This window comes from Scyliorhinus canicula, chromosome 4, assembly GCF_902713615.1.
Source record: "Scyliorhinus canicula chromosome 4, sScyCan1.1, whole genome shotgun sequence".
NCBI lineage: Eukaryota > Metazoa > Chordata > Chondrichthyes > Carcharhiniformes > Scyliorhinidae > Scyliorhinus > Scyliorhinus canicula.
The window spans coordinates 69059297-69074818 of NC_052149.1; the positions used below are offsets into that span (position 1 = coordinate 69059297).

The 15522-nt window shown below is 45.9% G+C and overlaps 1 protein-coding gene across 4 annotated transcripts in view; it reads right to left on the bottom strand.

The window, feature by feature from the left end:
• Window positions 1-15522, bottom strand: part of lrrc7 (leucine rich repeat containing 7) — a 1013254-nt gene that overhangs the window by 36766 nt on the left and 960966 nt on the right. For all 4 annotated transcript variants that reach the window (XM_038794406.1, XM_038794408.1, XM_038794407.1 and 1 more), the window contains one exon: window positions 12850-13131. In XM_038794406.1, coding sequence (XP_038650334.1) covers window positions 12850-13131 — 282 coding nt within the window. The remainder of the gene's footprint in view (window positions 1-12849; window positions 13132-15522) is intronic.

Consider the following 15522-nt stretch of genomic DNA (forward strand, 5'->3'; position numbering starts at 1 on the left):
ATTCCCCCTGCCCGTGGATCGGCCCTCCCCCGACTGTGGCAGCGCTGGAATAAATTCCCAAAGGGCGATAGCACATGCGACCGACGCCGTCGGGAGCTCGGCCTATCGGGGGCGGAGCATCGGGGGGTGGACCTCAGGCAACGTCCTGAGGCCGTCGATACAGCGAGTGGCGTACTTGTTTTGGAGGAGGTTGAGCATCGTGAAAGCGGCAGCGCCCCTTATTTTGTCGGAAACGGGTATTCTCCAGCTGATTGCCGAACGTGATTTCGGTGTCGGCGACTGGAGTATCCCACCCCATAGCTTTGGAGCTGTGGGATCCAGAAAAGGAGGATCTTTAAGCAACATTGTACCTACATGCAGGCACTAAGGTCAGAGCAGGACAGAGAGTGGAACTAATTAGGGTGCTCTTGCACAGTGTCAGCACAGGCATGATAGGCCAAATGATCTCCTTATGCTATCTCTTTATATGGGGGAGAAATTTATATGCAGATTATATAAATTTTTCGCGGACAGATAGTGCCTCAGGAAAATACCTACATCTTTCTGTGCAGCTTTCTTAATTGATGCTATTGTAAAAACCATGTGGGTCTCACAGTTCGTGGCCTGTTGCACAATGAATCAATTTAAGGTTTGATTCAATGGGAAAGTCCGCCTTTTTTATTTTTTGAGTCTTTCGTGGAGTGGGGTGAGTCTCTACTGGGTTCAGATGGAAGTTGTAGAGGAGAGAACAAAACTTCAGGTTGAGCCATTATTCCAATGAATTAGAGATTTAACCTGTGAAACATTTGCATTAATGGGGCAGAAATTTATTTATTTTTTATAAATTTAGAGTTCCCAATTCATTTTTTCCAATTAAGGGGCAATTTAGCGTGACCAATCCACCTACCCTGCACATCTTTGGGTTGTGGGGGCGAAACCCACACCAACACGGAGAGAATGTGCAAACTCCACACGGACAGTGACCCAGAGCCGGGATCGAACCTGGGACCTCGGTGCCGTGAGGCAGCTGTGCTAACCATTGCGCCACTGTGCTGCCCTTAATGCAGCAGAAATTACCTCAAAATGGAGTTGGTCGATTACCACTCAATTTACTGGTCAGCTTGCTTTGATGGCTGGCCCCTTTAAAGTCAAATCTACCCCAATCTCTTTGTTTCTGATAAGCCAGACCAATCTGAAATTTATAGCCAATTGAATGTCACCTACTGACTTGTCGATTATCTGCCAGTGTGTTTGCGGGACTGTGAAATATCACTTCACTGTACAGCCTACTAAAGACAAGTCCTCCTGCCTCAGAAAAATTAACTTCATGTTCCAACAAATATTAAATTCTATTTAATTTATTTGTAACGGTATGGTTTTCATTTGCATGCCTCAATTCTTGCTCAGTCATAACAACAACAAATTGTATTTATGTAGCACTTTTGATGTCGTAAAATTTATCAAGGCACTTCATAGGAGCATAAACAAACAAAATGTAATATTCAACCACATAAGAGGATATTAGGGCAGGTGACCAAAGGCTTGGTCAAAGAGATACTAACATATGAACAAGGAGTTAGAGGACGCCCATCGGGACTGCTCCACCATTCAATAAAATCAAGGTTCAACTGGCCAACCACACCCACGTGTCCGCAAAAATTTATCCACCTCTGCTTTAAAAATATTCAAAGATTCTGAGTCCTCCACCTTTTCAGGAAGAGACCTTCAAAGACTCCTGACCCTTGGATAATTTTTTTTTTGCCTCATCTCTGTTTTAAATGGGCGAACACTTGTTTTTAATCAGTGACCCGTAGTGTTAGATTCTCTCACAAATGGAAACATTGGGTGCGATTCTCTCCAAAAATTTCAAAGTTAATTTAAGGTAGTGTTTTCAGGGAGTTTCCCGCCGGCTCTGCCGGCAAATTCCCCAACCCCAATTTAATAACTTAGTCACTTTTTTGGACCCTGGGAAGTTTCTTACCGGTTGAGCCCACACTTAGATTTTGTTTTGCACTGTGGAGCTGAACTCAGAGGTCAATCCACCATTTTGAAAGGGTGCCCCGATTTCTAAGTGAGCTTGTGGGTCCCCCACATCCCCCACTCATGGGCAATGTCACCCCCCCCCCCCCCCCACACAAATGGACACTATCCCACACCACCCAAGTGAGGTCACCCCGCTATGGGGTCCCTGGGGGTCCCATTTCTTCAGGCCCCCACAAGCCCCCTTACAGAACCCGCTCCCTTCTCGGACCCCCACCTATCGCCCCTCCACCCTCCCAGAGGCCCCTACTTACCTGTCCTGCACTACCCCACCCTGAAAACACCTCGTCCACCCTCATTTTATTTTCTGTAATAACACTTGATGTGGTACTTTACTAAATGCCTTCTGAAAAATCTACGTACAATACATCCACTGGTTCCCCTTTATCCACGGCACAGATTACTTCCTCAAATAACTTCAATAAGTTGGTTAAACATGCTTTCCCTTTCACAAACAATGTTCATTCTATCTGATTACCGTGAACTTATTCATATACACTGCTATAGATTCTTTAGGGGCTGGTTTAGCTCACAGGGCTAAACCGCTGGCTTTTAAAGCAGACCAAGCAGGCCAGCAGCACGGTTTGATTCCCGTACCAGCCTCCCCGGACAGGCGCCGGAATGTGGCGACTAGGGGCTTTTCACAGTAACTTCATTGAAGCCTACTCGTGACAATAAGCGATTTTCATTTCATTTAATAATAGCTAGCTTCTAACATTTTCCCTACGACAGATGTTAAGCTAACTGGTCTGTAGTTTCTTGCGTTCTGTCTCACACCCTTTTTATATATTTGATATCTCCCATTCCAATGGAACCTTTTCAAATCTAGAAAGTTTTGAAAAATTAAAATCAATGCATCAACTAACTTACTAGACTCAGGGCAGCACGGTGGCACAGTGGTTAGCATTGTTGCCTACGGCGCTGAGGACCCGGGTTCGAATCCCGGCCCTGGGTCACTATCCGTGTGGAGTTTGCACATTCTCCCCGTGTCTTCGTGGGTTTCGCCCCCACAACCCAAAAGATGTGCAGGATAGGTGGATTGGCCACACTAAATTGCCCCTTAATTGGAAAACATAATTGGGTACTCTAAATTTAAAAAAATAAATAAAAAAGAACTTACTAGACTCATCTTTTAAGACCCAAGGATGAAGTCCATCAGGACCTGGGCTCTTCCTGCAGCTCCAACAAGTTACTCAGGCAAAGTGGCTAGCGCTGTTGCCTCACTGCGCCAGTGCCCAGGTTCGGTTCTGACCTTGAGTGATTGTCTGTATGGAGTTTGCATGTTCTCCCTGTATCTGCGTGGGTTTCTTCTGGGCGCTCCGGTTTCCTCCCACAGTTAGATGTGCAGGTCAGGTGAATTGGACATGCTAACTTTCTCAAATATTAGGTGGGGTCACAGGGCTAGGAGTGGGGAATTTGGCCCAGGTAGAGTGTTCTATCGGAGCAACGGCCGGTGCAGACTCGCTGGGCCAAATGGACTCCTTCTGCACTGTAGGGATTCTATTCTATGAGTACTACTTTTTCGCTGACTGTAATTTTTCTGAGTTCTTCCCTCTCCCTATTTCCTGGTTTATAGCTGCTCCTGGGATGTTACTTTTATCCTGTATAGTGAAGACTGAAGCAAAATACCTTTTCAAGTCTTGTTTTCCATTATCAATTCTCCAGATCCATTTTCTATTGGACCAACGTTCACTTTATTAACACAATTCTTTTAAAAATATTTATTGAAACTGTTGGGCGTTATCTTTCAGCTCGTTACATTCGCGCTCAAGCGTAACGAGGCCGATGGATAGCGGGGGAGGCCAAAATCAAGATCCGCGCTGGACACCAAATATCTCCAGCGAAGCTCCGCAGGTCGCAGAGGACGTCCAAGGCCCCCGATCGGGTGATCGAGTCGATATGAACTGTTAATGGACTTTGTTTTTGTTTGTTCTCTTGTTTTCCAACTCTGTAAATAGTTACCATGTTCTAACACGTCCCTGTATATAGTTACAGGCCAGTGGGCAGCCACCGTTGGAGAGGTATGATCCCACATCACTAGTTATACTAGCAGTCTCTTATCCAACTCGCACGGGACACCCCCCCCCCCCCTCTCATTCCCCGGCTTCTCAAAGGCACACGCCCCCTCCCCCAGGGTTCCTTTCTCAACAAGGGGTGAATGTGGAAGTATGACTAGGGGTATTACGGTACCCGGGAGTGTGAGCTGCTATTGGTGTAGAAGGCTCGATGCCCATTGGCCCAAGTGTTGTCTTCTCATTGGTCGAGAGGAAGGTAGCTCCGCCTACGAGGCAGAGTATAAGAACCCGTGTTTCCCAGCAACCATCGTTATTTCTGCACTCCTGCTGCTGGGCACACTTCTTGTAGATTAAAGCCTTCGATTCGGATTACTCCTTTGTTTCTGTGTTCATTGATCGCGCATCAGTGAGCTACCATGGGATGGGAGGGGGCCACGGGCAGGCACTGGAGGGGCAACTCGGGCAGCACAGTAGCACAGTGGTTAGCATTGTTGATTCACAGCACCAGAGTCCCAGGTTCAATTCCCGGCTTTTGTCACTGTCTGTGTGGAGTCTGCACATTCTACCATGTCTGCGTGGGTTTCCTCCAGGTGCTCCGGTTTCCTCCCACAAATCCCGAAAGTCGTGTTGTTAGGTCATTTGGACATTCTGATTTCCCCCTCAGTGTACCTGAACAGGTGCCAGAATTTGGTGACTAAAGGCTTTTCACAGTAACTTTATTGCAGTGTTAATGTAAGCCTATTTATGACAATGAAGATTATTATTATTAACTGGGGGGGGGGGCAATTGCTCATGACACCACCATGCCACCCCTGGATCCCAAACCCATTCCCGGGGCAACACTTGCCCCTGCCTGTCTGCACCACCGATCACCCATAACTCTCACCGACTGCTGAGGACTCTGGCTGCGTGGCTGAAGGCTATCGCTAATAGGGAATTGGCAATCATTGGGAAGTGAGCACTTGACACATTCCAAGTGGATTCCTGTGGGTGGGCCATGTAGCATGTGGGAATCACTGCCTAGCATTCCAATCAAACCTAAATGTTTGGACATTGTGTCTGAACACTGCGGTCGGCAACACCACACACGCAGCTGCTAACATAATAATAATAATCTTTATTATTGTCATAAATAGACTTAGATTAACACTTCAGTGAAGTTACTGTGAAAACCCCATTTCCTCCACACTCCGGCACCTGTTCTTGTTCACTTGTCAGCTGCCTGTCCTGTGTGCTGACTGCGAGATGCAGTTCGGGGAGCTAGTGGCCACCGTTGCCACTCCATGTGACGGACCCGGGTTGGCACACAGCGTCCCCTCCTCCCGATCGGTGCCCATTGGGCCCTGGTGTTCACCTTGGGACAGAGAGGCAGCTGGTTCGAGCCCCGGCTGTCCCTGCATCATCTGGTTCGGCAGTACTGGTGGCTCCCCATGGTGAATAACATGATGTCAACGCCCTCAGCGATTTCATAGAATTTACAGTGCAGGAGGCCATACGGCCAATCCAGTCTGCACTGGCCCTTGGAAAGAGCACCCTACTTAAACCCAGATGCTTCTCAGTGACTGCGACAGGCTCTGCAGTGCCTCGGCAATGCCCACCTGCGACTCGGACAAGCTCCGCAGCGCCTCGGTCATGCCCATTTGAGAGCAGGACATGTCCTGCAGAACCTTATCAAGGTTAGCGTGGTACTGAGGGACATCCCTGAGTGAGGTAGACATTCTGCCGAGACCCACAGCCAAGGCCGTTACCAACTGCGCGATGCCTTGGACACCTTCACTCATGGTGCCACATCGTGTGCCAGGCTCTCCACTGCGGTTGTCACCCTGACACTGTTGGCCTCGGTGCCACTCATTGCCGGCACCATTTCCTGAGCCCGTAGCCTCTGGGACTCCTTCAAGCTTAGATGGATCTGCTGGACTGATGCAGAGATCTCCCTCTAAACGTCCTGGCCGCTCCCTATCATCTCCATCAGCTCTGGGTAACCCACTTCCAGAGGCTCAGCATCAGGCTGGAATCCAACAGACCTCCGACTGCTGTCTCACCTGGGGATTCCTGCCTTCACCCGATGTACATCAGCAGCATTGTGGTGCTCACCAGATTGTGCCCCAAGGGCCTGACCACTAACGTGTCACACCGAGGAGTGTGTATCTGCACTGGTGGAAGGTGGGGATGACAGCTGTGCAGTGACAAATATGGTGTCATCCTCAGAGCTCTCCTCCGAGGTGTTCTCCTCAGAGTCAGGAGAGAGGGCCACCTAGGATGGCCCGGTGCCTTCGGCTGGAGGAGCTGTAGGAGAATGGACAGGTGGTCAGTGGGAGGAATAGGTCAGTCAGTAAAGCAATCACTACTCTTAATTGACAGGTCCTGCAGGTGGTTCCCAGTGGTTCCTCACCTCTGTGGCGCCCACCAGACTCCTCGTTGGTGACGATCCTGTCCTTGGCCATACGCGTCCCCTCCAGCGCCCGCTTCTCGAAGGAGGTGAGGATCCTTATGTCTGGCACCCCTCTGCCAGTCTGGATCCTCTCCTCCCGATTGTGGGAGAGTTTTTCCTGGGGAGACACCGAGAGAGCATCATTAGCCATCATTAGTGTGGTTCAGTGGTGGATGGGGTTCAGTGGACGAAGGCGGGGTTGGGGGGGGGGGAAGGGGGAGGGAGGGCTGTGGGTCACTTGGAGAGTTGGGGGTGGATGCACCCTTTGGGGTGGGGGGTGCGGTGCTGTTGGTGTCTGCTCACTTGTGCTGCCAGGTGTAGGTCGTTGACCTTCTTCCTGCACTGGGGCCAGTCCTGGTCATACTGTTGGAGCTAATGGCTGCCGCCACCTTATCCCAGGCAGCACTGGCTGCCTTGTGGCTCTCCCTTCAGGACCCCCAGGGGAACAGGACATCCTTTCTGGTCTCCACCGCGACAAGGGGCCTCCCTAGGTCAGTGTCCCCGAATCTTGGGGCCGGTCTCCTCAGCGCCATTATTGCGCGCTGGCTGGGGCTGGCCAAGCAATTGCCGCTTAAGTGCTACTCGACCTTAGCGGGGAGGGCTGGCGAGCGCATTCCCGGCGAATTGGCTAGCGAAGCGTTATTTGCGTCGAGAAGCCAGTGTGGCCTCCTTAAGTGGACCAATTAACATTGAATTGCATTGCCGGTTTCGCTGGGCTGAACACCGGGAATTGCCGCTCGCTACAACACTTGCAAAGTTTTCCAGAGAATCGCGCCCTTAGTATCTGTTTTTATACTTCTGGCTAGCTTTCTCTCATACTCTGGTTTTTCCCTCCGTATTAATCTTTCAGTCATCCTTTGCTGTTCCTTGTATTCTGTCTAATTTCCTGATCTGCCATCTGTCTTTACACAATCATAAACTTTTTCTTTACGTTTGTCTTTTTATGTCTTTTTAAAAACTTTTATTTTAATTAAGGGGCAATTTAGCGTGGCCAATCCACCTACCCTGCACATCTTTGGGTTGTGGAGGTGAGACCCACGCAGATACGGGGAGAATATGTCAACTCCACATGAGCAGTGAACCGGGGCCTGGGTCAAACATGGGTCCTTGGCACAATGAGGCAGCAGTGCTAACCAGCGAGCCGCCCTAAGTTTGATACTATCTTTAACCTTTCTAGTTAACCATCCCTTGGACTTTTTCTTACTTGTTGGAATTTATTTATTGTATGTATTCTCAAATATTGCCTTACATTTTTGCCACTTTGTCTCTATTGATCTATCTCTTAAACCAATTTGCCAATTCACTTTAGCCATCTCATCTTTCATGCCTTCATCACTGCCCTTATTTAAGTTCTCAGATCCACTGCTCTCTCCCTCAAACTGAACTTAAAATTTAATATTATGGTCAGTGCTACCTAGGCCTTCACTATGAGATCATTTCAGAAAAGCCTTTGACAAGGTCTCACATGGGAGACTTCTAAAGAAGGCAAATGCACATGGAATACAGCGTACTTTGATAAGGTGGATTCAAAATTGGCTTAGTTGAAGGAGACAGAGGGTGATGACAGATGGTTACTTTAGTAACTGGAAGCCAGTGTCCAGTGACGTACCGCAGGGATCTGTGTCATTATTCGTCATGTTATATAACAAACATAGATAACTATGTGGGGGGGGGGGGGGGGGGGGGGGGGGGGGTAGGATAAGTAAGTTTCCAGACGACTCAAAGATTGGCCGGGTTGTTAACAGTGAGGTTGAGTGTCTTGGGTTACAGGAAGATATAGACAGGGTGGTCAAATGGACAGGAAAGTGGCAGATGGAATGAGCCCTGAAAAGTGAGGTGAAACACTTTGGAAGGAGTAATTTGACAAGGGAGTATTCAATGAATGGCATCACACAAAAGGTTGCTGCATAAGATAAAGATGCATGGCATTAAGGGTAAAGTAGTAGCATCGATAGAGGATTGGTTAATTAATAGAAAGCAAAGAGTGGGGATTAATGGGTGTTTCTCTGGTTGGCAATCAGTAGCTAGTGGTGTCCCTCAGGGACCAGTGTTGGGCCCACGATTGTTCACAATTTACATAGATGATTTGGAGTTGGGGATCAAGTGCAATGTGTCCAAGTTTGCAGACGACACTAAGATGAGTGGAAAAGCAAAAAGTGCAGAGGATACCGGAAGTCTGCAGAGGGATTTGGATAGGTTAAGTGAATGGGCTCGGGTCTGGCAGATGGAATACAATGTTGACAAATGTGAGGTTATCCATTTTGGTAGGAATAACAGCAAAAGGGATTATTATTTAAATGATAAAATATTAAAACATGCTGCTGTGCAGAGAGACCTGGGTGTGCTAGTGCATGAGTCGCAAAAAGTTGGTTTACAGGTGCAACAGGTGATTAAGAAGGCAAATGGAACTTTATCCTTCATTGCTAGAGGGATGGTGTTTAAGACTAGGGAGGTTATGCTGCAATTGTATAAGGTGTTAGTGATGTCACACCTGGAGTATTGTGTTCAGTTTTCGTCTCCTTACCTGAGAAAGGACGTACTGGTGCTGGAGGGTGTGCAGAGGAGATTCACTAGGTTAATCCCAGAGCTGAAGGGGTTGGAATGCGAGGAGAGGTTGAGTAGACTGGGACTGTACTCGTTGGAATTTAGAAGGATGAGGGGGGATCTTATAGAAACATATAAAATTATGAAGGGTATAGAGAGGATAGATGCGGGCAGGTTGTTTCCACTGGCGGGTGAAAGCAGAACTAGGGGGCATAGCCTCAAAATAAGGGGAAGTAGATTTAGTACTGAGTTTAGGAGGAACTTCTTCACCCAAAGGGTTGTGAATCTATGGAATTCCTTGCCCAGTGAAGCAGTTGAGGCTCCTTCATTAAATATTTTCAAGATAGAGATAGATAGTTTTTTGAAGAATAAAGGGATTAAGGGTTATGGTGTTCAGGCCAGAAAGTGGAGCTGAGTCCACAAAAGATCAGCCACAATCTCATTGAATGGCGGAGCAGGCCCGAGGGGCCAGATGGTCTACTCCTGCTCCTGGTTCTTATGTTCTTATTATGTTCACTGGGTAGTTCTGAGGAACAAATGAACCCTGGAATGTTTGTCCATAGATCTCTGAAGGCAGGTTAATAGGGTGGTGAAAAAGGCATATATGGGACACGTGCCTTTATTCATCGAGGCATACATTACAAAAGCAGGGAGGTCATATTGAAGTTGTATAGAACTTTGGTGAAAAGTACTGTGTGCAGTTCTGGTCACCATATTATAGGAAGGATGTGATTGCACTGAATGGGGTGCAGAGGAGATTCATCAGGATGCTGCCTGGCATGGATCATTTAAGTTATGAAGAGAGGTTGGGTTATTTTTGTTTGAACAGAGAGGGCTGAGAGGTGTACAAGATTATGAGGGGCATGGACAGGTTGGATAGGGAACACTGTTCCCCTTTGTTGAAGCCCAGTCACGAGGGGACACAAGTTCAGGGTGAAGGGCAGGTTTTGGGAGGATGTGAAGAAAAGCTTTTTTACTCAAAGTGGTGACAGTCTGAAATGCACTGCCTGGGAGAGTGGTAGAGGTGGGTTGCCTCACATCCTTTAGAGATTACCTGGATGAGCACTTGGCACATCATGACGTTCAAGGCTATGAGGCAAGTGCTGGCAAATGGGATTAGGAAGGTAGGTAGTCAGGTGTTTTTCATGTGTCAGTGCAGATTCGAAGGGCAGAAGGGCCTCTTCTGCACTGTATTTTCTGTGAATCTGTGATTGTTACTCTCATTTCATTATTAAGGAAGTAATATCAAGACATTTGGAAAGTCAAAACGCAATCCATCAGAGTCAGCATGGTTTTATGAAGGGTAATCATGTTTGACTAATTTGCTAGAGCTCCTTGAAGATGTAACCAGCCAAGTGGATAATGGGGATCCTGTAGATGTAGTATATGTGGACTTCCGGAAGGTGTTTGTTAATTCACAAGGTTAGATCACATGGGGTTAGGGTAATTTATTAGCTTGAATTGAGGACTGCTGGCAGACTGAAGACAGAGTCGGGAGAAATGGGTCTTTTTCTGGATGGCAAGACGAAACTATTGGGGTATCACAGGGTTTATTCCATGGGCCCCAACTAGTTACAATCTATATTAACGACTTGGATACAGGGATAGAAGGATCTTTAGCCAAATCTGCAGATGACACAAAAATAGGTGGGACAGAAAGTTGCAATGAGGAAATAAAAACCTTACAAATAGATATAGATAAGTTAGGTGAGTGGGTCAAAAAGTGGCAGATGGAATTTAACGTGGATAAGTGTGAGGTTATCCATTTTGGTCAGAAAAATGGAACGGCAACTTGTTATCTAAATGGGGAGAGACTTTGGGGTGCTCCGATCTGGGTGGGATCGGGTGGCCTTGTACATGAGTCGCAGATAATAAAGAAAGTGAATGGAATGTTTGCATTTATAGCTAAAGGAATAGAGTATAAAGGTAAGGAAGTGTTGTTGCAACTAATCAAGGCATTGGTGAGACCGCCCCTGGAGTATTGTGCACAGTTGTGGTCCCCTTATTTGGGAAAAGATGTAGTGGAATTGGAGGCAGTTCGGAGGAGGTTCACTAGATTGATTCCGGAGATGAGGGGTTTGTCTTGCGAAGGGAGAATGAACAGTTTAGGTCTATACTCTCTAGAGTTTAGAAGAATGAAGTGAGATCAAATTGAGGTATATAAGATGATAAAATGTATGGATAAAGTAGACGTGAAGTCGATGCTTCGTCTTTTGTGGCATAGTCTCAGGATTAGGGGTAGCAAGGGCAGCATGGTGGCCTAGTGGTTAGCACAACCGCCTCACGGCGCTGAGGTCCCAGGTTTGATCCCGGCTCTGGGTCACTGTCCGTGTGGAGTTTGCACATTCTCCCCGTGTCTGCGTGGGTTTCGCCCCCACAACCCAAAAATGTGCAGAGTAGGTGGATTGGCCACGCTAAATTGCCCCTTAATTGGAAAAAATAATTGGGTAATCTAAATTTATTAAAAAAAAAAGGATTAGGGGTAGCAAATATAAAACAGATGAGGAGAAACTACTTCTCCCAAAGGATCGTAAATCTGTGGAATTTGCTACCCCAGAATGCGGTGGATGCTGGGACAGTGAGTAAGTTTAAGGAGGAGTTAGACAGATTTTTAATTCGTAATGAATTGAAGAGTTACGGAGAATGGGCTGGACCGTGGAGAGGAGGCCATGATGAGATTAGCCATGATTGTATTGAATGGTGGAACAGGCTCAAGAGGATAAATTGCCTACTCCTGCTCCTCGTTCTAATGTTCTTAGAAAGAACTATTCTGCCTAATTCCACCTTCCAGCTTCTGGTCTGTAGCGCTGTAGGTAACAGCACCTTCTAGTACAAATCTGTTGTTCTCAATTAACAAGGGGATTTCTTTTTTAAAATAAATTTAGAGTACCCAATTCATTTTTTCAGTTAAGGGGCAATTTAGCGTGGCCAATCCACTGACCTTGCACATCTTTGGGTTGTGGGGGCGAAACCCACGCAAACACGGGGAGAATGTGCAAACTCCACACGGACAGTGACCCAGAACCGGGATCGAACCTGGGACCTCGGCGCCATGAGGCGGCAGTACTAACCACTGTGCCACCATGGTGCCCTACAAAAGGATTTCTTGATTAATAAGGGGAAAAGGGGTTACGGGAAGAAGGCAGGAGAATGGGGATGAGGAACATATCAGCCAAGATCGAATAGAGGAACATATCAGCCAAGACTCAAGGGGCTATATGGCCTAATTCTGCTCCTATATCTTATGGTCTCATTGCACAATACCATGTTTAGTATATATTGTTCTCTGGTTGGCTTCAAAATGAGCTGTTCTGAGAAACTATCCTGAAAACATTCAATGAATTCCTCATGTAGGCTACCTTCGCCCATTTCGCTTTTCCAATCTAGATTTAAATCTCCCTTGATTATTGCTTTTATGACAAGCTCCAATTATTTATTAATTTATGTTCCACCCTACAATGTGGTTACTATTAGGGGGCCTGTGCACAACTCCCACAAATGACTTTTTTTCTTTAGCATTTCTCATCACCACCCAAGTCGTTTCCACATCCTGGTTTCCTGAATTAGCTCATCCCTCTCTATTGTGTTAATAACATTGTTAAATAACAGAGCCGCCCCTCCACCTTTTCGATTGCGTCCTGTCCTTCCTACATATCCTGCCACCCATCAATATTCAGGTCCTAATCCATGTCCTTCTGAAGTCATGTCTCTGTAATGGCTATCAAATTGTATTGATTTATTTCTATGTGCATTCTGTTCATCGGAAACTTTATCTACTTTCATAGTTAGTTAACCTCTTCATAGCAAGCACTAATATCTATATAAAGGTACCAATTTTACCTGTTCTTGGTAGCTTTCTGTACTTTTTTGTGGTTTAATGCTTGTTAAACATCTGCTGGGTTGAGTTGCTCGAGGACTGGCAATGTTCTGCGAGGATGAAATGGCAATCTGCAAAGGCTTCTGATACTGCTGGAGAGTCACCTTTGATACAGCTCCTTCGTACTGCTGTTCCCTGGGTCGATGCTGTAGGCTTTGTGGCGAAGACCCTAATGCACTCTGCCCTTGGTGAGGGTGGCTACCTGCCTGTGGGTAATTCAGCCCATTAGGCAAAGATTCAGGAAGCTGTAAAGGACAATCATTACAACTTACACAGACAGATAAAAGAAAAAAAAGGACACAGGAGACCTCAGTGATGATGACACCAACATCTAAAGATTAATCCATTATCTTGAGTGTAATTATATTTACCAATCCCTAAGACACATCACCGTAAAATGTGAATGGTTTAGTTAAAGGGTTGTCTTAATTTCCATAGATTCTGGGGGAATAAAATCAACTGTATAGGGAATATTTGAAATGATAGAGTTCTAGGAGATTGAGTGTTGGAAAAGCATAGCTTGTTAAAAGCTGTATAGAATCAGACCTTGTTTAACTAGCATTGTGGTGTTATTCAAAGAATTATTAACATGATAACTAGTTTGTAAATATTTGAACTCTCATGAAGCTTTAGCTACTTTTTAGTATTTGGCTTTACATTTAGTACTGAAAGAATAAGGAGTCAGATATGCTGCTGAATATTTAATTATGTATCAATAGGGAACAATAATGCCCATATGTGGGAACAATGAAATGAAATGAAATGAAAATCGCTTATTGTCACGAGTAGGCTTCAATTAAGTTACTGTGAAAAGCCCCTAGTCGCCACATTCCAGCGCCTGTCCGGGGAGGCTGGTACGGGAATCGAACCATGCTGCTGGCCTGCTTGGTCTGCTTTAAAAGCCAGCGCTTTAGCTGAGTGAGCTAAACCAGCCCCTGAGTCCAGATGAACAAGAGGTTATATATTAGGTTATATATTATACAAGAGGGCTATGTTTAGAAAACTCATCAGCTGCTTTGTCGCTGATGGGTTGGCTGCAGCGCAACAGGAAGTCAAATGGGTAGTAAAGACAAGGAGGTTTGCAAAAGGATCCGGTGCAGAATGAAGCAAGCAGCTAGGTGATGTGAGAACTACAGCAAGGACAAAGTGGGGTCAAAGTATGGACTGAAACAGGGATGGATTGGACCAGTTTCGGTTACTTGGCAATTCTGGAAGCAGTCGCACTCAGGAGCTGAGATAGGTGGCGGCATTCCTGGGGCAGGTGGTGGATTATGCCTGGAGACTGGAAATGGAGACGTTCAAGAGCTGCTAGGAGTGGAGACATTCCCATGGATTGAAATGATAACCGAGGCATTCCTGGGATTGAGGATGGATTTGGAGTCATTTCTGTATGCTAGATGGAAGCACTGTGTATAGATGGTAATATTTTTTCCATGAAAGTTACTTCAGATGTGTTTCAGTGTCCATGTATTATTCTGTTTTGTGATTTTTTTTAAAGGTTCATGGCTACCTGCAATTCATTAGTTAATAGTAGCTACCCTAGATTTTATTGTTGTCAATACCAGAGGTGGGCAAACATCACGTTCTTCTCTAAACATAGCAATCAGCAGGATTTCAATTTGAAATCTCAATGCTTTCACTTAAGAATGTTGGGAGAAAAGATGGCCAAAAATCTACAGGACTGAATCACTGTGCGACAACCAGAATGTGCATGTTGGAAACCCCTAATGAAGACAGTGCCCCAGTAAGTGGGGTTGGTTGAGGTACTCTGATATAAGTATGTTCAGCAGACAACCAAGCCAGGAGAAGTGTATCTACTGTGCCAAATGTTGACCACTGGCCTCTAACGGGAGGCAGGACCACAATCCACCATCATTCATAAATGTTGTTCAAAATAGCCCTTTCACAGGCATTAGAACTTTGATTTTTTTTTTTCAAGAGTCAAGGTCACAAGCTGATCTGGGTCTCCTACAGGGCCAAATCTCTTTTGGCCAGCAATCCAGTATGCATCCTCTCCATCAGCATCCCAGCATGTCACTCTTCCATCAACATGGTGTCCAGACAGAGAATCCCCATCCCAGGCCATGTCCACAGGTAACTTTGTTTGGAGTTTATGGAACTATGTTTCAAGCATAGTCTATATTGTGTGCTTGTCGGCCAAGTAAGCGTGTGGCAATGGTTAAGTTAAATTGATCTCCATAAGCTTCACTGTGAAAAGAAAGATTCCCAGAAATTGTACAAGTTTTATATCTTGCATTGACTAAAGCAACAATACCTGGAGCACGATCGGGGAATAGTTATGTGGAGATTGTGTTACAACCCTGATCATAAGCTGTTGCACTTTGAAACCACTGCTCAGACTTTCGGATGTGTCGAATCTTACTTATGTTCAATAAAACATAACCACTGTCACCAATATGAGTTACCACTTTGAATCATTTCCGAATTTGAGAATAAAGTGTTAAAGGATGAATTGACTCTCCCAACACCTTGTAATACTTTGTTATATTTGTTTTTTGTGATATCATCATCACGAACACAAAACACACACACATATGAGTTTTGATGACATAGCAGAGTTAACTTCATAGTTTAGCAATTATCTACCCTGGTTGAAATATTTCTGGGACAGGCTT